Source organism: Momordica charantia (assembly GCF_013281855.1).
Source record: "Momordica charantia cultivar OHB3-1 chromosome 4 unlocalized genomic scaffold, Mcharantia_2.0 BLBB01000004.1, whole genome shotgun sequence".
NCBI classification, from domain to species: Eukaryota; Viridiplantae; Streptophyta; class Magnoliopsida; order Cucurbitales; family Cucurbitaceae; genus Momordica; species Momordica charantia.
The window spans coordinates 5,993,147-6,018,451 of NW_028275162.1; the positions used below are offsets into that span (position 1 = coordinate 5,993,147).

The following is a 25,305-nucleotide window of genomic DNA, read 5'->3' on the forward strand; positions in this document are numbered from 1 at the left end:
GACTCAAATTCATGTGCCCATAGAACAATCATAACGGAAAAAATAAAAGATCATTTTCACTGAAGGCCTGAAGTATACAAAAGGCGAAAGGAAGGAAACTCTCATCAAAGCTAAGCTAAAAGAAGTTAAATAAAAATAAAAACCATCTAAAAAATAGCACATGGAACAGATAACCCAGAACTACAAAAAAAAGTTCAGAGAGCTTACAAAGATAAAGCCACAAGAGTACAGAAACAACATAAGATCTTCAATTCTCTAGTGTGAAATCAAATCAGTGCTTCCAAGTTTCATGAGATGAGAACTAATAGCAAATGAATTTTACAAGATCCTCCTAGTCTGTTCATGTTGTACATTCATATTATTTGGTAATGAAACTTCAAATATTATCTATCTGTGAGCTTTTCATTTCATTTCTATCCTATTTCCTGGCTTACATTCTTGTTTGTACATTGCAATCGGTTAGACAGTATGAACATTCTAATTCAGGGTTTCAAAATAATAAACAGACACTTATAGATGTATGTGACAACAATGAACAACAGTAGTAGGATACCGAGCAATATTGTCGACCGACAGCCAGTGGCAGGAGAGTTTGAGATGCCAAGCCCGCCCAGGCATACAACTGATTTATGTGAAACTGTGCAATGGTTATCGGTCTAACTGGCAGCATGCTGTAATGGAGGCCAAGCAATCTCGTCGTCTGCATGGCCTTGGATGAGGAAATCAGAGCAATTTTTTCGGCATCCATGATTATATGGATTACGAAACTTCCCGTCTGGGCCACGGAGATATCCGTAGCGAATGGCATTTGCCAGTTCATTAGTGGTGATATTTCGAGCTATCTGCATCAAGGAATATTAGTTTTTGAGCAACAACTATTTACAAATGAGATAGGCAGGTGCATCACTTGCAAGAATTTTGATATGGTCAAGGTAATTAGAACCCATTTGATATAGATTTTGTTTTTCAGTTTCTGTTTATTAAAGTTAAACTTATATTTATATCTTCCTTTTTCTGTAGTTTTTCACTTTTAGAACATTTTTTAATTCTTAGCCAAATATTCTAGGTGAAAAACATATTATTGAAAACTTATTTTGAAAAAATTTTCAAAATTGTGCTAAGATATCAAAAAAGCTTTTCAAGCTAAATTACAAAAGAAAGAAAAGAACAAAGAAAAATGTTGGTAAATAAGCCTGATTTTTAAAACCAGAAAATCAAAAACAAAATTGTTATCAAATGGCTCAAGTGTTTGTCAATATTTGCAAAATATGAAAGTCAATCCATATCAAGTGTTCCCTCTTTCTGCTAATATACTAATTGGTGGCATGTATGATTATTCCCAGTAGAGCTCAATTTCAAATTGAAATTCAGAGGCATATTACCTAATATTAAATATCCTTGGGACAAGGAAAATATATCTGAACCACAAAGAAAGCAATGATGATACAACTGTTGTAAGGATTAAGGAATCCTCAGCCCCTTGAGGCAATCAGCAGCAATGCTTAACAGTTGCTAATTACATGGCAAAACCATTAGGGCACAAGGCTATACCACAAGGTTCACAGAGTTTACCCAGATGAAAGGCAGTTCAATGTATGGCAGTATTAACAATTCAAATAATGTAACTAGGTTTCCAATTCATTCTTATCTCCTAAAAATACATGCAAGGTTTTTTGATGCAACCCTTATTTCAATCCTCCAGATGGTGACATATATGAAAGATAAACAGGTTAAGAAACTAGTCTATAGATCCCATCAAATTTCAATCCAGCAGGTTGAAAGCTACCAAATGCACGAGCATTAAGAGAGTAAAAAAGTCATCACCGTCCCAACAAATTAAATAAAGGGAACAAGAGGTCAATTTATATCCTTGGATATATATGCATATTGAAGTTCAAGAAGATGCTAGAAACTGATGGCACTGCTGAAGGAAAATACATTTTGTCATGGAATATTGAGCTACAGTATGGTTTTGACAATTACCTGAGATGCCTGAGCTATGGTCAAAGTTGTGGCTGCAATCAATATCACGGCATCCAGAAAAAGAAATGTAATGACGCCAGGATAATGAACTACCACATGATGAAACCAAGTTTCTCCCGTTTGCAATGCTGAAGGCATTGTCCAAATTCCTGCAATAGAAGAGAGAGCTCATACTAATTTCAAAAGAAGAAATGTGAAGTCTGAAATGAAACAAACTTGTATCATTCACTTGTCTGGAAGGACATACTTTGTACGGCAATGCAGCCAGCAAGGAATGATGTCAAAGTTCCCAAGCAGATGAAAACAAAAAAATCCCGTTTATTCCTCTGCAAGAGAGTCAGAAGAAATTAACGGAACAAAGTTATCAGATAATCAGATGGGGTAACTTATACAGACAAATGGAACTAAAATATGAACAAGAGGGAGAAAAGCTCCAAGAGTATCCTAAGGACAAGAATGGCATGGAACTAGTCAAGATGTGTTACGTAGATCATCTATTCTACAATAACTGCAACAGCTCGCATAACACCTTTCTTCCATTCATGTAGTTGTTTGTATTATTTTAAGAATAAGATCCACAAATAATTACCACATTTGAGATCAAAATTAAGAATAAGCACAACTTCTCACCTTCCCCACGCAGTTAGATATCCACGGGCAGTGATGGTCAAACTGTTCAACACATCGATTACAAGTAGGACAGTGCTTAGAACGGACAGGTCTAATTATCTGAAAGAAACGTAATAACGTAAACTTAGATCACCTGAGAAAATGTGTTCATCAATTACACCACAAACATTATGCTCTTTACACTCATTTTATATAAAATGGTTTATGAAATAAACCTTGCAAGTGGGGCATAGTTGAGACCAGTTCCCCACCCAGACGGAAGAATTGTTGAGATCAATGCTCAACAAAGGATCCTGCAAAATGAAAAATATTTATTTATGAAAAAAAAATTATAGTAAAAATATAAATTTCCTTTTTCCTTTTTTTTTTAAATATATATAAGAAATCAAGCTTTCACCAATCGGAAGAATATAAAAAGGCATACAAAAACCAGACAAACAAGAACCGCCCGCGAAGAGGAACCCCAAGCCTTACATTCCATCGATTCATTAATAAGTCATCCTTGCAATTTCTCTCTCAAACATATATTCAAGAGAAATTTAGATTACAAATTCCAGGCAACAAATATCATGATTTGGCTCTCAAACGAGCCTCTTATTTAAAACACGTTAAAACAGGATTAGAGATTGGAATTTGAAATTAAAAATCAAAACACTAAAACTCCTTAATACCTCTGTATTGGTATGATTACCCAACTCTCCGGGTCTTTTGATGTAACCAGGATCTTTGCTGCACACAACAGTGAAAATCATCATGATGTTGTTTTTAAGATGAGAGACAATTTCATTAATCAAGATTCAAGATTACAAAAAGGGAGGAAGAATAGGATATCCTATCCTCACTATGAACCAAGGAGATTACAAATTGCTATCATTGCCGATCTGACTTGAAAAATTGTTATGGTGGGGTAAACATATAAAGCAAAAAAGAAACAACCAACTCAGTTGTCTTAACTCATAAGATTTAACATAAATCCTATCCTCACTATGAACCAAGGAGATTACAAATTGCTATCATTGCCGATCTGACTCCAAAAATTGTTATGGTGGGGTAAACATATAAAGCAAAAAAGAAACAACCAACTCAGTTGTCTTAGCTCATAAGATTTAACATAAATCACTTCAGAGAGTGTTCCATTAACCTCTCGAGGGTTTAATAAAATGCAAGGAGTGAACAAAAGATTCTTAACCCCCAGGTTTATCGTACATTCTAAATAAAGCAGGTATATTAACAGGTGTGTCCTTGACTATAATATATGGAGTGGGGCGAGGAAATTTACTATTGAACAAAAACTTTCTATCAATCAAATATATTTCTTAATTTCCATCATTATAAGCCATTTCATGAAAGTAATCATGAAATATAAAATTCACAAATCGACTTAACAATTTCTTATATTTATTGAACTGTACCTAGCTCCTCAAAATATGCAAGTTTTGAATTTTTAGAATTACATCACGTACAACCCAAATTATCACATCTGATTTCTTATGAATGTTTTACTAAATAAAATCAAAATTGTATATAGAACTATCACAAAAAGAAGGGAGAAAAGAAACAAAATATTTTACATTAAAATTAAACAATAAGTTCTTTTCTTTGTTTTTAGTTTTTGGGGTGGCATCTAAGGCATGCCTATGAGTGAAACCAATTACCCTAACATGAAATCAAGCAAAAAGGGATTATTTTGCTAAAGAGAGACTGTTAAAAAATTTTGATCGATAAACCTCATGTTTTCATTATTCTGTTTATTGTCTCATAATTGCAATCAAATTTTTTTTAACCATCTGGATTTAACTTAGTTTCATAACAAGTCAAACAGGGAAAGATACTAAGAATCATTCATATAAACCCTCTAGAGAACAAATCAAACAAGAAACCACATGGATAAAGAATGAGTATGCGTGCGAGAGGTTAGAGAATTACCTACTACACCTATAAAACATTATCAGAGAAACAAATGCCAAACAGAGGGCAGCCCACGCCCAAAGTCCAACAACAGCTGTAACCTTTGCAAGATTAGAGCCTACAGTCAATAATAAGTCAGCCATGATTTCCAAGTAAAATAATCATTTTAAATGGGAAAACTTGGTGAAGCACCTGCAAGAACTGAATTGACGAAAAGGATCACGAGAATGATGATGATGCATAGTAAAATAGGAGCATAACCAAAATTTTCCATCTTCCAACAACAAAATTTTCTTCCCCAGTGGCTCTGATGTGACCGTAGTGCTTTAGACTATGAAAGATCAAAACAACCAACACCATATTAGCTTGGAAAAGATCTAAACAAGACAGTAAAAACTTTGTTATCAAAAGCAAGGGCCACATGATTGTATCGTAACATACAAGGAAATGAGCAATTTGCTGATGACCTTTATCAGATGCAAGCTGAAAAGGCGTACAGCCTGCATTATCTTTGATCAGAAGTTCTTGCTTTGATCCTGCATGCACAAGCACAGTGCATGCCTCCACGTTTCCTCTTATTGCAGCCCAATGCAATGGTGCACAACCTTATTGCAAAGCATGGAAAAAAGTTAATGAAACCTAGGGCGTTATAATCAGATGAAACCAAGATATAGGCAATTACACTAATTTTAATAGTTAGCATGTCCTCTACCATAAATTGAACAATCTGATGTGGTGATTAGACTATGATTATAAGTGCAATAACCTGTCCTGAGCAAAATCAATCATTGTATTGTCTTTGTTTCTCAGCATTTGAACTCATAGAAATTTTTCTTATTCAGTCGAAGCTTATATTTTACTTAAAATGCAGCTTCGGAAAATTTTATCACTTCTTTGAAGCTTAATAAAGAAAGAAGGGTGCAAACTGGCAACTTTACCATTATGAAGAAATCAATCACAAAGCACATGGGGAAGCGCTAAAAATAAAGTATACATAGTATATAGTGCACTATGAACACATACTAAGTTACAAAAATGCACATGATGAACTCTTCTTCCCCTTTTATTTCAACATGTCAAATGTAGAATATACAAAAGATAGCCATCACTATCACAAGACTCGCCCAGACTTTAGAAAGTGAGAAGGCATATTTCTTCTCTTCCGAACCTAGAAGATGTTCATACTAGAAATGACACTAGTAAAATTTAAAAATTAGAGACCAAAGAATAACACGGTGGTTTGAATGCAGAAATGCCTATGTAGTATACCTTCTTTATCTTGTCTTTCTTGGCTTGCATCTCTGAATAAAAGTAGTCTAATTGTATCTGCAAATCCCTTGTATGCAGCCCTGATTGAAACCATGAATGAACTTTCATTCTAAAGCTTATAAATATCTTTTAAATGAAAGGTGGAAAAACAAAAGAACCATGAGAAGCTAAAATGTATATTTATAATTGCCCTATGGAAGAGGACCACAATAAAATATTGATAAAGAGAAGATATAATTATGCACACCCTTTACTTCATCAATCTGTTTTGGTGAACAAGAGAACAAAGAAGTTTTTCCGTAATGTGAATGGTCAGAAAAGAAAAGGCCAAGGCCAAGGCTGAATGTGAAGCAATTAATTATTTGAAACAGCCAAGGGCTTTTGAAATCTTAAAACAGCCAAGTCTGTTTTAAGATGGATAATTCTATAAATATCAATATTTGAGAGCTCAAAAATCCTCATACGATGTTAAATGAACTTATAGCAAATCTTTTCTGACTCAATTACAAAGATAAATCTTCCTCAGTTTCCAGATGTTTCATTTAATTATCCCTTATATACTGTGACAAGCCTATATTGATCTTAGAACCATGCTTTCATTGAGAAAAATTGAAAGAATATACAAGGGACATACAAAAAACAAGTCCAACAAACTCCTCATATGATGTTAAATTACAAAGATAAATAATTATCTTTGACAGATCATAATTGACAAACAAATAGTAGGAAGATTTTGCATTTATGCTAAATAGAAATATTATAATATGGTAATTGGATCGACCAAGCTTTCCAATTTTGACGTGCATGGATTTATGGTAACACATAGTTACGGCAATTGCCTTGTATGCCTTCAAAGGTTGATTAATTTCCATTAGAGGAGTTGAAAAACCATGCCAAAAAAATATGTTCTTTCTAACCTATCAACAGGGCTTATTTGACATCTCATTACAAAAATCTACAATACTTATTTTGATCATCACATTTTTAATAACTACATGTGTGGGCAGTTCAGAAAAACCAAAAAAGAGGTGGGAGAGGGATTTTAACGATCTCCAAACTTGATTGTCTTAGTTCTGATGCTTAAAACAATATACACAGCATTTTCTGTCTAAATTAAAAGCCCTTGGGCATACCAATGAAGAGGACTCCTCCCTTCATTATCTGGAACGTCAAAGTCAGCATGGAATTTGGCAACGATGTGATTTAAGAATGCAGTTTGTCCATATTGAGCAGCAACATGAACTGCCTGCATTTCATGCCAAACTGTTTTGAGTTGAAAGGTGTGTGGCAACTTTATGAAATATGATACATTAAGATATCAAAAATGGACCTTGCATTTTTGTTCTTCCAGATCTCATAACATTTTATATATTAGTGTGTGTATGTATATTATGAGACACCAAACTTTCCTTAAGAAGAATATCATGGCAGGCTAAAATTTCTTTGCAAGCACATCCCAAACATGCTACAAATTAATAGTAACCATCCACATTTGTGCATCAGCAAGTTGAACTCAATTTGAGAAAGCAATTAAAGTTTGAAATAATTTATGGTGTTTAGCTAAACAAATAAATGGTGAGATGATAAGATAAAGTTCTACAGTTTTTAATACAGAATTCATGATATTTCGCGGCTCCCCACATTAGTCATTACCACTACCATTAACATGTACATCACTCGATTTGAAAAGTGAAAATCCCCTACATTAAAATTTTAATTACATAATTCTGGAAACAGCAATACATCAGCTCTGTGTAAAAATCATCAAAATTAAGGAAAGGTTCATAACTAACTACCAAATGACAAATATTATATCTGTGACATGTTTCATCGTATCATCAATATCTGGCCAAATCAAAACTTGCTAATAACTCAAAGTTACCCGATACCCATTTATATCAGTTGCCTCCACTCGAGCTCCATTCAGCAGGAGCACATCAGCAGCCATTATTGCACCCCGAACTGCTGCCCAGTGAAGCGCCGTCTGCTGCAATTTGTCAGAGGCATTGACATCTGCCCCATGCTGTCAGAAACAATCAACGAAACTAAGTAGAGAACCGAACAATTGAACTTCATAACTACATCAAAAATGTCATAATGCTACCAACCAAATTCGCTACAAAAATCCAACATATGCATTTTCTTCAAATCAAATAGATTTTATTCATATTCCTTTATCCGGGTTTCGAAGATACTGAACTTCTCTCACTCGGAAAGACTCATTAATCATGAAACGCCAGCTATGTAAAATTCGAAGAACCCAATGTAATAGTGATAAAATCATACTACTACCAACATTCTAAACAGATAGAATATTGTTCAATCAAGCAACGCATAGTATAATTTCAGTCAGTTCAAAGCGGTCAGAAAGAATTCAGAAAACCTCAATGATATACTGGACGATATCGGCGAAGTTGTTTAGAGCAGCCCACTGCAGAGCATAGTAGCCGTTGGAATCGGGAACTGTAAGAGAAGCTCCATGTTCTTCAACAAAACTCCTGAGTTTTTGGAAGTCGCCATAAGCAGAAGCCGAGTAGACGTCTACTATGGCAACTTCAGGGTTTGTCTGAGATTGGGAGTCGGGTGACGCTACGACCTCAATCTCAGACGAAGCCATGGGAATGGAATTAGGATTTGGGAGAATTTGGGGGTGGAATTGTTAGGGAATTGGCATATGAACATGAGATTGAAGGAGGACGAAAGTGGTATCAGTATTAGCTTTCTTTCTTTCTGTTCAGTTGAGCTTGAGAAGAAGCTTCTTTCACTTTAAGCCCTCTCTCTCAAAATAATAATAATAATAATAATAAAACAAAAAAATATTTTGTTTTATTTTAAGAATTCACTTTTTTATCGGATTGAAGATAGATGATTTCAACTCATTTATATTCAAATTCACGACTTCATGGTAAAAGGTTGATGTCGCCAATTCATCTATGTTCAGATTGGCGTACGATTTTAACCAATTGAGTTAAACAAGTTGACAGTATTAAGTCATTCACTACCATATTTGAGTAATAAGGTTGCAATTTTGTAAATATATCGATTAAAATATTTTGGTGTGTCTATTTTTCTCATTTTGCATCTGTCAGTTATATAGTCTATATTGATACTTCCACGGATGTAGTCCATTACTAATAGATAGACATTTCAGTACTATTTTAGTCTTTTTCGTGCCTAGAATTAGGCTAGGTTTCGTGTTACTATATTCTTAAATACATAATGTTGTTGCTAAATTTGCAATTAATTTGATTTGTTTGATTATCTTTGCAAGAATGATCCTTAAAATTTATGGTCGTATTTTTAGATTCTTTTTTCTTTTAGTATAACGAAGGAATGTAAGGTGTCAAAATGTATACTTCCAAGTTCAAGAAAATATATGAGTAGATATATTCCATGACTAAACTATTTTCATGTTGGCTTTTAATATATTTTTCAAGAGTTAGATGAAAAGAAAAGTATAATAATAAATGTAATACTTGAATGTTGAAAGATGTATTTATTTCAATTTCTCAAAAACGTTGACGTCATTGGTTAGTTGTAATATTGTTAAGTAATGAATTAGGAGGATGTGACAACGCAGCACATAGAAAATTAGGCTAACCAAATAAAACAATGACGGACATGTCAAAAGATATTTGATAGACTAATGAGTGAAATACCCATTTATGCATTTTTTTTACTTGCTTTCTCACGCCACTTCTTATCATATTATGCTAGATAATCAGTAGTTGGTCAAATGTACCAAGTTAACATTTGACTAAAACTAATAATACTTAACATATATCACAAAAACGAGCATAATTCAGTGGTAATTAACATATACCCACACATGTTATACTCGAAAAAATCAACTAGATTTTCTTTATTTCCTTTTCTTTTTCCTTTTACTAGACTTCTCATATATAACCAACTAATTTAATATTTACGCATACCTTATACTAATTACTTGTCAATCATCTATTTTATTTAATTTCTTTTACAAAACTTCTCAATGCAACTGACAACTAACTTAACCTTCACACATATTTTATATTCAATAATTGCTAATCGCCTCTTTTTCACTTCTAATAACAGGTGGAAGAATAGTTAATCAAACTATTGGAAGCATAAGGGAACTTTTAAAATTAGGAGATTATATTAAAATAAATTAAAATTATAAGGATTAAAATGGTATTTATATTTTCAATGATTTGAACTAAAATGATATTTAATTTAACTTTGAAATATTATGATAAAATATGCCTCCATTCCTCAACTTTTAATTTTAAACCAAAATATGTCCAATCATAGAATCTTCCCAATCTTGTTGTGTCTTTTTAATCATCCAATTAAGGGCAAGATTCCCACTTACTCTAAACCAGAGGTAAGCATACAAATATTTGAAAATAAAAGCATATAAACTGTTAGGACTTTTAATACTGGAACAAAGTGAAACTTGAAGATATTGAGAAAATCGTTGAGTATACAAATTTAACATCCGGATATTAAATTTGTATATTAAGAATTTGAAACTTATTTTACATTTGTAATAATTTCATTATTTATTTCATGAAGTTGTTTTTGTTTCAATTTTGTGTTATGTAACTTTATTCTGTTAAAGTTACACATGGTTAAAAACTTTTTTTTTTATTGGGGCGATGGGGATTCTTATTTTCCCCATCCCGAAAATGATAAAACAAAGATATGAAAAAGAAAGGTCAACCTTGTATTTATTTTTATTCTTTGAACAAGAAAAAAAGTACCATTTTTTATTTTATAATTGAGTAAACAAAAGAATTCTTATTTTACATATCCTAAAAAAAGGAAAACGAATTTCATTGGCTAAACAATCATTTGGTTATGCCATTTTGGGCTTTGCTCTAACCGAAGCTATTGCATCCTTTGCCCCCTTCTTCGCAAGTAAGCAACTGACCTTTTTGATCTCATCCGTATTCCGATCGAAGAAAGAAGGTTTCCGTTTCATTCAACCAACTATCTTTTTGAAGCAGACGGGAAGCGCTTCGCTGATGTACTGACCAAACAAAGAAAGATTTTTTCCAGTATGTGCCTGCCAATATAACTAAGATTTCTGACTTTTCTTGTTCTACGCTCAGGATCTTTCCCTCCCTAGGTACTCAAATAAGAATGGAAATTTTTCTGTAAATCCCCATCCTCTACTTATTTATTTTTCGATTTCGTCTATAGGCGTGAAATAAGGTCTATGTCTATGACTTGCTCTGGCTGACTCTTCTGAGACTTCTTGCGCTTTTTCCTAGTGTCTACAATTTCTATTATTTCTTCTAATGTGTATTCCCCCCAGACAAGCAGCTCCTTATCTTCTTTGATGAGATACAACCATATGGGAGCCCAGGCCTTGTGAAATTTCACATCGAGTTTATACTTCAAATGAGAAGTTTTTCTTCATGTTGTTAAAGTTGAACTTAATTCTTGTGTGAGAAGTTTCATGTTTAAACAACTATATATAGTTGTGATTTTCTTCATTTTGACATATCCAAGCATACCACAATTGGGTATTCTCCTCCTCCCACAAGAATTCTCTCTTCTTTTGAGTTGTTCTTCTTGTTTATGTTGAGAGCAAGTATCTAAGAGTTCTGCCAGATCCGAGTAGTTCGAGGTTGCAGTTCTACCGGAGTTAGTCGTTGTATCCTGCTGAGACGATCGCTGTAGTCTGCTAGCAACTTGTGCAGAGTGAATGATTGTCTTCAGGTCAGCGCTATTGAAGCGTGACTCGAATATTTTTTATCAAGTTTTGGTGTTCATCAAGTTGTTCAAATTTATATCGTTTGTAGCCAGTTACGTTGTAATCTGTTTGTCAATATTACACAGTTCATATATACAGCGTATATTTACCCAACATAAACAACTCAAACATAATTTAATTAGTCAAAATATATAACTAAAAGGTTAGAGATTCAAATTTTCAACTCGATACTTTGTTGAACTAGGAAAAAAAAACATAAAGATAAGATTCATTCCAATGATTAAGAGATAATTTAATCTCAAATGAGTTTTGTCTATTCTTTTCCTCTAATTTAACTCGTCATTCATCTTGTCACTATAACTTCTTCACTTAGTTGTTAGAATTGCTTCAATAAACACGTAAGCACCGTAAATTGAACATTCTAATTTTTTTTTAATTTAGATATTGGAACACTTTGAATAAAATTTTGAAAAATAATGTGAATTTTTATCTTCGAAATTAGTAATGTGTATCAATTTTCACTATAAAGTTTCAATTCGATAAAATTAGACCTTCGGATTAGATAATTGTTGTGATGGTAAACATACAATATATTAACCCACTAATTTTGACAAAGATTAAGGTATAAAATGTTCTTAAAAAACACTTATTAAGTTTAAGACAACGATCTAATACTTACCAAAGTTTAAGATCCAATTTGATGAGATTGAAAGTTAAAAAGAAAAAATCGATATATATATATTAAAAATCTCATGTAACACATATTCTATATTTATTATTAAGGAAAATTGCAAAAAACACCTGGCAGTTACCAACTTGATCAATTACCTTCCATAAATTAATTAAAACTCCTTACATATTTCACAACCTACAAACTACCTTTACACTATAATTTTTTTTAGATAGGTGATCATCATGAGGTTTGAACTCATCCCTTCTCAATTTAACCTAACCTCGACTTCTTTTGACTAGTGAGCCACCTATGTTGGTTAACCCCACACATTATTATACTAAAAGACGATCAAATTGAAAGTTGAAACTTGTGATTCTCGAAAGGAAAATACTTACCAATAAAACATACTTAGATTCTCACCCTTAAAGACCTATCTCTATGCTGACCACTCTTCAAAAATTGACAACTCATTATGAGCAAAATATACGTTATGAAAATAATAAACGGAGGCCATACGAAAAATTTTCGTACTATCATAGTACCACAAATTTTTCCATACCCGTCTTTACCGGTTAGGACCTAAGTATTTTCCATTTTAGAGATGGAAATTAGATGAATCAAACGGCCACAAAGACTCTATTTTTCTCCTCCTCTCTCCCTCTCCTGCAGCCTATCCAGTCCATTTTGTTGTGTGGTTTCACTCTCTCTCCTTCTCCACAGTCCACACTGGTCCAAACAGTCCCATTCTTGCACATTTTTCTCTCTTTCTCAGCCATGGCGGCCGCGAGAGTCTTAGCCAATGCCACCACCACCACCACTGCTTCCTGTTTCCTCTCAAAAACCTCCCTTTTCCCCAAACACAGCCTCCCATATCATCGTTCCAATTCCCTTTTCTTCTCCACAAGATTACCCTCCTCCAGAAAATCATTCTCTTGCACAGCTCTGTATCTCCCCGAGGTTACGATCAAGCATGAAGGCCAGCCTGAAACCCTCGACTATCGCGTCTTCTTCACTGACCAGTCTGGCAAAAAGGTGTCGATTAGTTTCCATTGCCTTTTTTCCCCATTATTTTGATTCCATTACTTGTCTATTGTTATTTTGGTAAATTTGAAGTATTGTATGCGCCTCTAGAGCTTTAGGGTTCAATGGGTTTGATTACAATTAACGAATTGGAGAACCATTTGGAATTTTCTTGTTGAGGGATCTTTGGAATTTCGTGAGTTCTGATTGAATGCGAGGGTGTAGATCATGGACTATGGACACTCTGTTATTCCCTGTGTATTGGTATTCACTTGATATCCTCCAACACAACGGTTTCCTCAAAGAAGTGCTAATATAAGTGTCGTTATTTGGGATTTGTTTTTCTTTATAACTTTTTAGTTTAAGATATTAATCACATTCAGAAATGTGTGTGTAGTATTATGTTTACCAACTTTGTTGTTGTTTTGTCAGATATGTCGTTTTTGTTTTTCAATTCTTATAAAATTGAATATTTGAATACCGCCTACAAATTTCATTCGAATAAACTTTTTAATGTCTTATAAAAGACCATATTCTACGTTTTCTTCATATTTATGTCCAAATTATTTCAATCAATTGCATATCAGTGTATCTGTATGCAGAGTCTATGTCCATTCTTGTTAGGAATTGATGACACCAGTTTCAGAGTGTTAAAGGGAGGAGGGTGGTGAAGGTAGTTTTATGTCCCATCCATGCATTTTATTCGTTGTGTGCGATTCACTGTTTACTTACAGTACTTGAGGTTTTAAGTGGTGTAAGGAACTTACCACATGCAAGTTTCTTTTTTTTTTTTTTCCTTTTATAAATTTTAATACTAGGCTATTCTCAAGGGACGATTGCTTGTTCCTACAACTTTTTGTTGTTAGAAAACTTGTCTGAACCATCGTCCCAGATTTCTTATATTATTTTTAATTCTCCTTGGCTATTAGGTTTAATGAGTAAATGATGACAGATGTGGTCCAACTAACAATAATTCTGAACTTTTTACATTTCGTTTTGTCATGTCTTAAAAGAAGCGCTTCTTATGACGTAGGTCTCCCCTTGGCATGATATACCACTGCATTTGGGGGACGGTGTTTTCAACTTCATTGTTGAAATTCCTAAAGAAACCAGTGCAAAGATGGAGGTTGCAACAGATGAGCCTTTCACTCCTATAAAGCAAGATACTAAAAAGGGGAAGCTCCGATACTACCCGTAAGATATAACGCCTTTGTTGCTTAGCTCTGTACATATTATTGTTGCATCTGTAGAGGGTACTAAGTTTGTTTAGCCATGTCGTCACAACTTTAACTGTTGGCAAAGTGCCAAATCATATGGATGTGCTTGAAGAAATCCTGTTTGAACGAACACTTTTACCATTTAAACGAATGGATGTGGAAAGCATTTAGTGCCATTGCCATTTTTTCTCATTGGAATTTTATTTTGACAATGTCAGTGTTTATAAATCATAGTATTGCAGCACGTTTCACTTTATTTTTTAATATTATTTTGAAAGAATCTAAAAAAGTTGTGTTTCAATTTCGAGTGTTGTGGAAATGTTCATTTGGACCTCCCTTTATAGATTTTTTAAAAGAATTTGAAGCTTAGGATGGATGTGCTGAATCTCCATTTTAAGCAGTTGTAAATATAAGTACTCTTAATACTTTTTTTAAATCTTTCTTTCTTCTAAATAATTAGGCAGAGGCTCTTGCGTTTTGACATTATTACACTCTAATAATGTCTATTTTACTACTTAACCACCAAACTGCATGTTTCTCAGCTACAATATCAACTGGAATTACGGATTGCTTCCACAAACATGGGAAGATCCATCCTTGGCTAACTCTGAAGTTGAAGGCGCATTTGGAGACAATGATCCTGGTATGCACAATAGGATGTTTTCCTTGAACTTTCTTGTTAGGTTGTTTAATTTTTCCTTTTCCAAATGAATAGAACGTTAAAAGTTATAAACCCTGTGATTTTTTATTTTCTTTTTTTAATCTATTTATTTATCTTGTAGTTGATGTTGTTGAAATTGGTGAAAGTGATCGAAAGATTGGCGAGATTCTGAAAGTGAAACCACTGGCTGCTCTAGCTATGATTGATGAAGGGGAACTTGACTGGAAAATAGTTGCAATTTCACTAGATGATCCTAAAGCTTCACTAGTGAATGATATTGATGATGTCGAGAAGCATTTCCCGGTATACGTTGTTACCTTTGTTATGTACTAATGAAGTAAAAGTTTTACTAACCTAATCCGAGTGTTGATTGCAGGGAACTTTAACCGCTATAAGGGACTGGTTTAGAGACTACAAGATCCCTGACGGCAAACCTGCTAACAGGTTCGGTCTTGGTAACATGCCTGCAAACAAGGTAAATATACAAACTCTACTACCTAAGTTTCAGTCCTTGAGTCCTTTGCAACTTTTTTGTTTGAAGCTCAAAGGGGCCATATTTTTCTATTAATGTTTTGGTATAATATACATGATATTTTTCACTATTGCCTTGACTTTATCAATCAGTATTTGGATTGGATCTAGCTTAACTTTCTGCCCAAATTTGACAACCCCTCGCTATCCCCAATCTTATGAAAATTTTTGTTGGATTTAAATTTTCTTTGAGCTTAAGTTGTAACATGCTATACTTGGTGCAGGATTACGCACTTAAAGTTATTGAAGAGACCAACAAATCTTGGGCTAATCTCGTTAAGAGATCAATTCCTTCCGGTGAGCTATCTCTTCTATAGAATTCTCATAGATGGTAGGAAGATGCTGGTTCTATTTATGTAACTGCTCAAATCGAAACCGAATTTGTGAGTTAAGGCTTTCTCATTTATATGTTTATAATGATGTAGAACCCATTTTTCCATTGTTGAGACTGAATAATGTATGCTCAGTTGGTGGTTTTGTTTCTGTATCAGACGTGACGACTCGGTTTTAAGTAGGCTTTTTTTTTTTTTTTTCCCTGAAGCTGTTTGTTAGATGAACTGATGGGTTTGAGGGAATAAAGGTGAAAGAGCTTGTCATTCTTTATTCCTTTTTCCATGTTCTGGGAGTTGCTTATTGTGAGATCAAAATCAAACTAACATTGAAATAATTAGCATTTATACTTGATGACACTTGAATTTTGGATGTAGATGCATAATATTCCCAATATGCAACTACTTGAAAATGCTTGTAGAGAAGAATTTATTCAGTGCTTTTTCTAAACGCTTTCGTTTAAATGCAGTTTTATAGTTTATTTTCCATGTCTAGAATTGATCTCTGTTATAACTCAAGTGCTTGTGGGAAGTACAGAAGATTGAGATTGTGGTAAAAAATACAATACCAGAAGAGAATGGATACAATATGAGTACAGGACCAGAGACAGTTCTTAGAAATGGGCTAATCTCGAACGTTTTTGTAGAAGTTTTCTTAATCTAAAACGAATCAAGAGGGGGTAATTGTCTCACTCTTTCCTCCGCCTCGCCCCTGTATGGGTGCAGTATGATATTTGGCCCTGCAAAACGTTTTTTTTATCAGAAGCACTTGGAAAGAACCAGATGATTTCAATTTATCCATACAGCTGAACCAACAATGATTCCATCAGATCAAGTTGGTGGATTTTTCATTTGATAATAAAATTTATTTTGTCTTTTAAATATTTGTCTTCCCAAAATAAGGTTGTTTGTTTATAATATTTTGATAGTTTGTTTTCTAATACGTTTCTTTTTTCAAGTACTCTTGAAGTCTTTAACCAAAATTTGGAAATAAACAAAATTTTAGAAATTATGGCTTGTTTGAAAAATTACTTCTGTAACATTTTCTATTTTTAAAAATTATTAAGGGGTGATGGGTAAAAGTTAATTTCACCGGTTAGGAAAACTATTCAACGCAGCTGCTCCCTTATCAACTCTTGAATGCACAGTAAAACTATAATTTTTAGTTTATCTCTTCTACATTAAACGGTATAAACCACTACAAACAAGATAACCAAAAAAAGTGGCGAAAGTTCTAATACTACTTGTAAACACCTAGTAATTAAATTATCTTTAATTTTGATTCGCTTTTTAAATCACACAAGAGATGGAGATTCAAACTCACGATATTATATCCTTTTTTGTTTTCTAACCAAGCAAGTTTCGCGGCTACCATTCATTATGCTCTCGGTCCATGCATATTTTGCTCTGCTCAATTTGGTAAATAATTGGCATTGATGCCTTAAATTTGATCTCTTCAATAGGCTAGCTGCTAGTAGAAAATAAGTATCACACAGAGATTACTGCCAAACTTAAAGAGAAAAAACCTTACACTAGAAACAACCACCAACTTACTCACATACAGATCTCCTAGAGGAAGTTCTCACTAAACTCTCAGTTACAGAATAGGCCATAATGTTACAGGAAAACTTTTCGTAAGGAAGACGGGATTCGAAAAAGCAATACAGATAGATATTGGAGCTATATTTGCCTGAAAACCTTCTCAGCTGCTGCTATGGTTTGTTGAATATCTTCAGAAGTATGTGCCAAGCTGGTAAACCCTGCCTCAAACTGTGAAGGGGCAAAGTATACACCTTCCTCCAACATTGCTCTGTAAAACCTGCCAAATTTGGCAGTGTCACTCTTTTTAGCATCTTCAAAGTTGTGAACAGGTCCATCAGTGAAGAAAAACCCAAACATCCCATTTATGTAGCCTCCACAAATTGCATGCCCAGCCTTCTTTCCAGCAGCCACCAAACCGTCAACAAGTTCACTTGTGATCTTGTCCAGATATTCGTATGTTCCCGGTTCTTTCAATCGCTTTAGCGTGTGTATCCCTGCAGTCATTGCCAATGGGTTACCGCTCAAGGTACCTGCCTGGTACATTGGTCCTGCTGGTGCCACCATTTCCATTATCTCTCTTCGTCCCCCATATGCACCGACGGGCAGACCACCACCAATGATCTTTCCAAGTGTTGTTAAGTCAGGTGTTATTCCAAAATACTCCTGAGCTCCACCATAAGAAAGACGAAATCCAGTCATAACCTCGTCAAAGATGAGGAGAGCATCATTTTCCTTGGTAAGTTTGCGTATGGCGTTAAGGAAATCAGGTTTTGGAGGAATGAAGCCAGCATTTCCAACAACAGGCTCAAGAATAATTGCAGCAATCTCTCCTTTGTTGGCATTAAATAGAGATTCAACAGCTGAGATGTCATTGAAGGGGGCAGTAAGAGTTTCAGAGGTAGCTGCTTTGGGAACACCGGGAGAGTCGGGAAGGCCCAAAGTCGCCACTCCACTACCAGCCTTGACAAGGAATGGATCGGCATGGCCATGGTAGCATCCCTCAAATTTGATGAGTTTCTCCTTGCCAGTAAAAGCACGGGCGAGACGAAGCACACCCATACATGCTTCTGTACCGGAGTTAACAAACCGAACCATTTCTATGCTTGGAACAGCAGATATCACCATCTCAGCTAAAACATTTTCCAAAAGGCACGGAGCGCCAAAGCTGGTTCCTTTCTTCATTGTTTCAGCTAGGGCTGCAAGTACCTATGAGAATATTATTGTGATGAATATCTACTCAGAAGCAGGGACAAACGCAAGCACAACATATACACTGCAACATGTCCTTTTAAAAAAGTTAGGACACAAACACAAGTATACATCCATAAGCCAACCTCAGCATAGCTGGCATATATCATTGATCAAAAGGTAGTTAAAATCTCCACTCGTACATGTTGAGTTAAAACAAAATTTAAAAATCCATTAATTGTTAAGAAAATTTACGTTTGTACATCTTAGAGTTTGGACAGAGTGAATTATATGATGAAATGTCAAGAGAGAACTTATCTTCTTCTGAAGATACAGCATTATCCAGTGTTTGCAAGTAGTCAAACATCCCACAGATAGAAGAAAGAGAAGTAAGCAGCCTCGTTTCAATAGATAATTTAATCCGCCGTTTTCGTGGTTTTCTGAAAATTGGGTCTAATTTATATGGCCATTCGATCTATCTTTCCATATTTTTATTTTCCTCTTCCCTGTTATCCTGGAGATAGCTTTTGCGTTTTTTATATAGATATTAGACTTGAATCTTCGCATCAGTTTTCTAATTAATACATCCAACATTTACTGAACGAACATGTCTCAGCATACCTTAACATGTTCTTTGAGTGTCCCAACATGTTCAATTTTTTTAAAGAAAAAAACTTTTGAAATGTTAAGCATGTTCATGTCAGATGAGTCTAAAACCAACATGATGCTAGAAATAAAGTATGTGTTTCCTACATGAATATAGAATAGAAAGAGAATTACAGTATTCATCATGATCGATTAGATTAGGAAAGTCCATATTGTATTCCTCATAAAACCAAAAATATATATCAAGTAGAAATAGGAATCAAACATCAAACTGATCATCAATGTTCACTACGAGGGGCCCAACTAAGGTAATTTCAGCTATGGAAATTTCGGAGTAAACAGTGCGGACTTAGTATTAATCATTTTTACTAACTCTGTTCACAGAGAGAGAGATTCAACATGATCATAATAATAGAGGTCTCACAACTAACCAAACTTAGGAAAGGCAATGATATTTCAGAACTTTGTACAAAAAATTGAAAAAGAAGAAGAAATCTTAGATTCATAAACATGAAGTAGATTTGGACACAAAGCAGAAGACCCAAGTGACTGAAACTGAAATACACAAGTAGAGAAAAACTAAGTGGAATTGTACCTCATCGTCTGCATGACCAATAATCGCGGGTCCCCAAGATCCCACATAATCAACGTATTCATTACCATCAATATCCCACATGTGGGAGCCCTTTACAGAATCGATAATTATTGGTTGCCCACCAACAGATTTGAAGGCACGAACAGGGGAGTTCACACCACCAGGCATTAGCTCCTGCGTACAATTCGCACAAGCGTTCAAAACAAATTTCACTATCCAGCGTCAGAAACTGACACAATCAGACAAAAATCGGATCCAATATTCCAACTCCTCGGTTGCTCAAGCCGCCGCTATCAATCAGAATCGCAGACCCCAATACCCCAGAAGAACCACGGAATTCAAATTGAATTCTCATTCCCCTAACACATATCTAAACCCCAGTGGATTATTGTCTAAACTGATTACGAAAAGAGGCTTTCATGTAATTTAATCGAAGGAAGACGCTGAAGGGTCAAATGGAAAAGGGAAAATTTTGGAAGATGGGGAATGTACCTTGGCGGCATTGAAAGCCTCTTCAGATTTCTTGAGAGTGAAGTTCTTCTTCTCGTCAAGCGTGACGGCCATTTTGACGCGAGGAAATCGGGAGCATCGTGAAGTTGGTGTGTGGGAGAGCTTGGTGGAGCCTGGAAGGGCAATTCCGAGTGACCCAGCAAAAGCGCCAGCCATTTTTCTCCGAATCTCGCGTGAGAAACTGTGTTAAAAGATTGAAGAAGATAAGAGAATGTATATATAGACGAAGACGACCGCATAAGCCGCCATGGTAGTAATTTTCAGCTTCATCAGGCCCAAAATGGGAAATTATAAAAATTTCACATTTTGACCAATTGCTAATTGGTTATTTATTTTTTTTTTATTTTTAATCGCTGGAGTCAGAGTACTTTCTTCGTACTCGTACAAGCGCAAGAGCTTATTGTTAACTATATTTAGTAACATCCAAAAAAAATTAATTCACTTATCAAATTATCTATTGAGTAAAAGAAAAAACTAAACATTTATCTATTATCGGCCAAATAAAAAGGCAACACCTAAAATGTCATCGTGCCTCTTCTCCTTAAAAAAACTCCATGGAAAAATGTTAAATCAAGGTAAGCAAGTTGATTTTCCTACACGAATCTTTAAGAGAATTTGACATACACTCTCAAGCAGAGTGTGGCTAAGATTACTAAGATTACTGTATTTATTCTACTTGCTTAATACTCGTTTGTTCCGATTTAAGTTCACTTAAATGTAGAGTCCATTTGACAGAGCATCATATTAGTGTTATATTTGTGTGCACAAGTGAATCTCAAGCTAGAAGATAAAGGGGTACGTGGCACTCCAGTGGCATCTATGTGGCACCAGCTCTGAAATCACCATCTTAATTAAACTGTCACGTTTAACTAAACTCGCTAAACTTTAATTTTCTACCCAGTAAAATCAAACAAGAATTTCCATATGCATCCCAAACTAGTAGGAACAAAAATTAATCTCTTATACTAATTATGAATCATTTATCTATTTGATTATGTTGTTGTCTAGCAAGGGAAAAAAATAGATATGTTTTCATTTTCATGTTTAAAAATAAAAAATAAAAAATACAAGGGAAATAATATAACATATTATGAAACAAATATTAAAAAATATGCCCAATTACCAAGTCCATTACTTGCTCCCCAATCCCAATCTTCTTGCACAAGCCCAAGAGTAATATAATCAATTTCTATATTTTTCTCCCTATTTTATGTTCATTTTATTTTCTTTAATACATTCATTTTTATGACGTTTTCTTTGTTTAAAACAAAATGAAAAAAATGTGAAGTTAATATTTCCTCCAATATTTTGAGATGGGGTCTTGAAATAAATTCCCCACCCATAATATATATATATATATTAAAATTATAAATAACATGAATACAAAATTTCACAAAAATATATAATTTAAACATCTTAGTTGTATATTCAGTTATTTTTTAAAGAATAATTTAACATTTTTTAAAAGTAATTTAAATAAATATAAAACTAAGTATTTTACCTATTGAGATGGAGATTTATCTTGTTAATAAAATATAATAATATTTTAATTTATCATTTTTGTATGAAAAATTTGAAACACTAACCATTTTGTTTGTTTCTAAATTTATGATCAAACACAAGTTTCAAATTAAAGTCTTTCAATCTGAAATAAAAAAAATAAAAAAATCTATTATATGTGTGTGTATAATGGAACCTTAGACTCTCAGATATATTTTTTAAATATTGTTAAAAATAAAACTATTTATTAAAATATTGTAATTTTCAAACTAATTTAAAAAATAATATTTTTTAGTTCCCACAGATTACTTAATTTCAAGCTTCTAAAATTCATTCATGATCTCTCTCACATTATTTTTAAAATCAGTTTGGAAATTACAATTTTTTTCTTTAAATACTTTTGTTTTTATAAATATTTTAAAAATATATCCTAGATTCTCAACATCATTAAATATTTAGAAATTTATTTGCTTTAAAGTATTTAGATAAATAAAACTCAAGTGCTATATATAGAAGAATTCCGATAATTGCGCCAGGGCACAATTATTGGTTTCTTACTATTGTCTTGACACTTGTCTCAACATAATTTGATACATCCTAAAGAGATAAGGTTTGGCTGACAAGACAAGTCCTTGACTGGTATCTTTATCTCTTGGGAATCTACTTTAAAAAAGTAAAGATAAGCGTGGCCGACAAGAGACATCTTATCTTTGAAAAAGTAGGAAAAGAAATAAAGTAAAGCGGAAATAATTACAAACTGACAAAATAAAGAAAAGTCAGAAAATAAAGGCTGATATGACTGTTTTTGGATTGGATGCTTGCTTTAGAAATCTGATGAAGTCACCCGGCTTCTTCTGATTTAGCGAGGATTGCGGATTCTGTATATCAATCGTAAAGGCTTCTATGGTTTCCAATTAGGCCGTTCCATCTAGGGTCTTACTCTCGGCTTCCCGCCTTTCACTGCCCAAGGAACACCATCGATCTTCTACCAGGGTTGCCTTGTGAGATATGAAATCCTCTCATCTGAGTCAATCCTATACGCGTCATGCGTTGCCTTGTGGTTGGTTACTCCACATCAGAAGCATGCCATCTACTGCATCGTGATTTCTTCTGCAAGTCCTTCACAAAAACAGACTGGGATAGTGATGATAAGATCGGAATACAATGATCTTATCCAAATTCAAAACAAAATTTAAACAAATTAATTTACATAATTTACAATAAGAAAATTAAATTAAACAATTGAAATATCTAGTCTCAGCTAGGCTGTGAATCTAGATATGGGTCGTTGATGTCATATCCATCGTAGGGATCGAAGTCTTCTACGGCATCTACGACATCATCGTTGACAGATGCGGAAGAATCTACATCTGTTTGGACATTGTCGGAATCAGAGATCTGAACTGCGACGGTATTGAGGACCGAGTTGAAGTCGGCTTGAGATCCGGCTCCAGCAAGTGAACTCATGACAGCATTTTTGGCCAGAAGGAAGCTTTCGTCTTCTTGCCTTGTCACGACTTGAAGATGAACGTTGGTTTTTAACCAATCTTTCATCTTGTCTGATTCTAGGTAGGAATAATCGAATTTTTCCCACCATTTGACGCGGAGAGCTTTGCTCAACGCTTTAAAATTTCGACTGGGTCCTAGCTGGAAATTCCAGCAAAGGATCCATGGTATTTGAAAATACAAAGCGAATCTAAACGTCTTGGAGAGAGGAGACGAATAGATACTTTGTTGGAATAGGTGGTAAGATCTCTGAACTTCTACCGGAAAAATTTCTTCGGAGAGTCCAAAGTAAGTCCACCATGTTTGAAACCAAATCGGAAAGTGAGACTTGTAAGCTTGCTTACAGAATGTCACAAACCAGGAATGGTTATAGCCTTGCAACAAGAAGACAATATACCACGCTTTCATGTAGTCGCGGTAATTGTAAGTTTGCGGTTGGAAGGTTACTGACAGTCTCTTCCCTACAAACATACCCTGTTTCCAAGAGGAAGGGGTAAGGATGCGGAAGATCCTGAGCTTTGAGTAAATGGTCCTAGAAGGATCATTTCTGTCTGGGACATGAGTTATTTCTGCAGACTTTGAATCTACCAGAATAAACTCATAATAAGTTCGGGTCTTTTGAAGATCCTTTGGTAGGTAATTGAAGCCTTGAGGAAATATTTGCTTGCAGACTTCTTGGACTGAAGGTCCGTCGAACTCTGGTTCAATAATTGAATCTACTAGGGTAGTCTTGGTGAAATACCCAGTGATTGGAGGCCTTGGCTGAAAAACCTTTGGCCTAACTATTTGAGAAAACGAGGAAGGGTTCCTCGGAATCGTTGGTCTGGAAGCGGCGGCTGCCGTAGCAGGGCCCCTGTTCCTCGTTGTGTTGCTGCGAGGGCGTAACAACGTGCTTGAAGGGGTTGGAAGGCTTGGAGGGCCTGTTTGAATAATCAAGGCTCTCTGGGAAGAACCTTGCTGACGCCTGGATACCGTTTCATACTGGATATCCATAGCATAATTTTCTGCACTCATTGGAGATGGTACAGACGTTTGAGTGACGGGCCTTTTGTCCTTTGAGATGGCAGCCCTAGAAGAGGATGCTGCTGCTTGAGGAGAAATGTTTGATTCATTTCTCGGCGACGGAGGTCGCTGATTGTTTTGCGGCGGAGGCCGCTGGGAGCTTGGCCGTCTCCGGCCGGGAGGAGGTTCCATCTTGAGGAAGGGAGGTCAGAGCTGATTCTGTTTTCTTCAAGAGATGTTCTCTTGAGAGGTAATCAGCAAGGGAGTTCTCACTTCCTTTTATAGGCTCGATCTGGAAATCAAAGCAAGACAGTATGGCCTGCCATCTTGCAAAGATTTGCTTTGAGACAAGATTCTTTACATCATTTTCAAAGATGTATTTGCTTGCTTTCGAGTCCGTTCGTACAGTGAAATCTTTGTTGATAAGATATCCCTGGAACTTTTGAACGCAAAGTACTATTGCTAATACTTCTTTCTTCACCGTGGAATAGTTTTTCTGGGCACTATTCCAGATTCCTGAATGATAACGGATTATGGAGACTTTTCCGTTAACTTCCTGTTTGAGAACACCGTCGTAACCGATGTCTGAGGCGTCGGTGTCAATAATGAGGTGCGCCTGTTCATCCACTAAGGATAAGCATGAGATGCTATTTGCCAGCGCTTTGATTGATTGGACTACGCGTGTATGTTCTACAGTCTAAGGCTTTGGATTCTTTTTCAATCTGTCATAGAGTGGCCGACAGATTGTACGGAGATCTTTAATAAAGTCTTCAATATCATTCACACAACCCAAAAACCGCTGTAGTTGTGTTTTGTCTTGTATGACGTCTGGAAATTTATCCACAAATTCCAGAGACCTTTGGATTGGTTTGATGATCCCTTGATTAATATCGTAACCGAGGAATCTAACTTTTGTTTGGAACAATTTAATCTT

The 25,305-nt window shown here is 34.8% G+C and overlaps 3 protein-coding genes across 3 annotated transcripts; 1 reads left to right on the plus strand and 2 right to left on the minus strand.

Annotated features, from left to right (window-relative positions):
- Window positions 1-226: 226 nt before the first annotated feature.
- Window positions 227-8,550, minus strand: LOC111022435 (Ankyrin repeat family protein with DHHC zinc finger domain-containing protein). The gene is made up of 13 exons (XM_022299611.2): window positions 8,174-8,550; window positions 7,673-7,813; window positions 6,924-7,036; window positions 5,791-5,870; window positions 4,963-5,126; window positions 4,714-4,852; window positions 4,540-4,639; window positions 3,285-3,342; window positions 2,829-2,906; window positions 2,614-2,712; window positions 2,231-2,309; window positions 1,984-2,132; window positions 227-842 (listed from the first exon to the last, which is right to left on the minus strand). The coding sequence occupies exons 1-13, from the start codon at window positions 8,405-8,407 to the stop codon at window positions 657-659; spliced, it is 1,620 nt and encodes a 539-aa protein (XP_022155303.1). The 5' UTR covers window positions 8,408-8,550; the 3' UTR covers window positions 227-656.
- A 4,253-nt stretch (window positions 8,551-12,803) lies between these two features.
- Window positions 12,804-16,196, plus strand: PPA6 (pyrophosphorylase 6). The gene is made up of 6 exons (XM_022299633.2): window positions 12,804-13,196; window positions 14,218-14,378; window positions 14,944-15,044; window positions 15,184-15,365; window positions 15,439-15,537; window positions 15,818-16,196. Exons 1-6 carry the CDS (start codon window positions 12,939-12,941, stop codon window positions 15,908-15,910), a joined length of 894 nt encoding a protein of 297 aa, XP_022155325.1. The 5' UTR covers window positions 12,804-12,938; the 3' UTR covers window positions 15,911-16,196.
- Window positions 16,197-17,433: 1,237 nt separating this feature from the next.
- Window positions 17,434-20,558, minus strand: LOC111022441 (glutamate-1-semialdehyde 2,1-aminomutase, chloroplastic). The gene is made up of 3 exons (XM_022299616.2): window positions 20,346-20,558; window positions 19,854-20,027; window positions 17,434-18,670 (listed from the first exon to the last, which is right to left on the minus strand). The coding sequence occupies exons 1-3, from the start codon at window positions 20,517-20,519 to the stop codon at window positions 17,603-17,605; spliced, it is 1,416 nt and encodes a 471-aa protein (XP_022155308.1). The 5' UTR covers window positions 20,520-20,558; the 3' UTR covers window positions 17,434-17,602.
- Between the last annotated feature and the right edge of the window lie 4,747 nt (window positions 20,559-25,305).

Bases quoted from the DNA above. Each gene is read 5' to 3' on its own strand.
- LOC111022435 (XM_022299611.2), bottom strand. From the start codon at position 8,407: ATGGCTTCGTCTGAGATTGAGGTCGTAGCGTCACCCGACTCCCAATCT. The intron at 3,343-4,539 runs GTAATTCTCTAA...TGTTGTGTGCAG, and splicing joins ATGTTTTATAGGTGTAGTAG to CAAAGATCCTGGTTACATCA. The intron at 2,907-3,284 runs GTATTAAGGAGT...TTCATTTTGCAG, and splicing joins GTAATCATACCAATACAGAG to GATCCTTTGTTGAGCATTGA.
- PPA6 (XM_022299633.2), top strand. From the start codon at position 12,939: ATGGCGGCCGCGAGAGTCTTAGCCAATGCCACCACCACCACCACTGCT. The intron at 15,045-15,183 runs GTATGCACAATA...TTTATCTTGTAG, and splicing joins ATTTGGAGACAATGATCCTG to TTGATGTTGTTGAAATTGGT. The intron at 15,366-15,438 runs GTATACGTTGTT...TGTTGATTGCAG, and splicing joins ATGTCGAGAAGCATTTCCCG to GGAACTTTAACCGCTATAAG.
- LOC111022441 (XM_022299616.2), bottom strand. From the start codon at position 20,519: ATGGCTGGCGCTTTTGCTGGGTCACTCGGAATTGCCCTTCCAGGCTCC. The intron at 20,028-20,345 runs GTACATTCCCCA...AATTGTACGCAG, and splicing joins AGGCTTTCAATGCCGCCAAG to GAGCTAATGCCTGGTGGTGT. The intron at 18,671-19,853 runs GTACAATTCCAC...ATATTCTCATAG, and splicing joins TTGGTCATGCAGACGATGAG to GTACTTGCAGCCCTAGCTGA.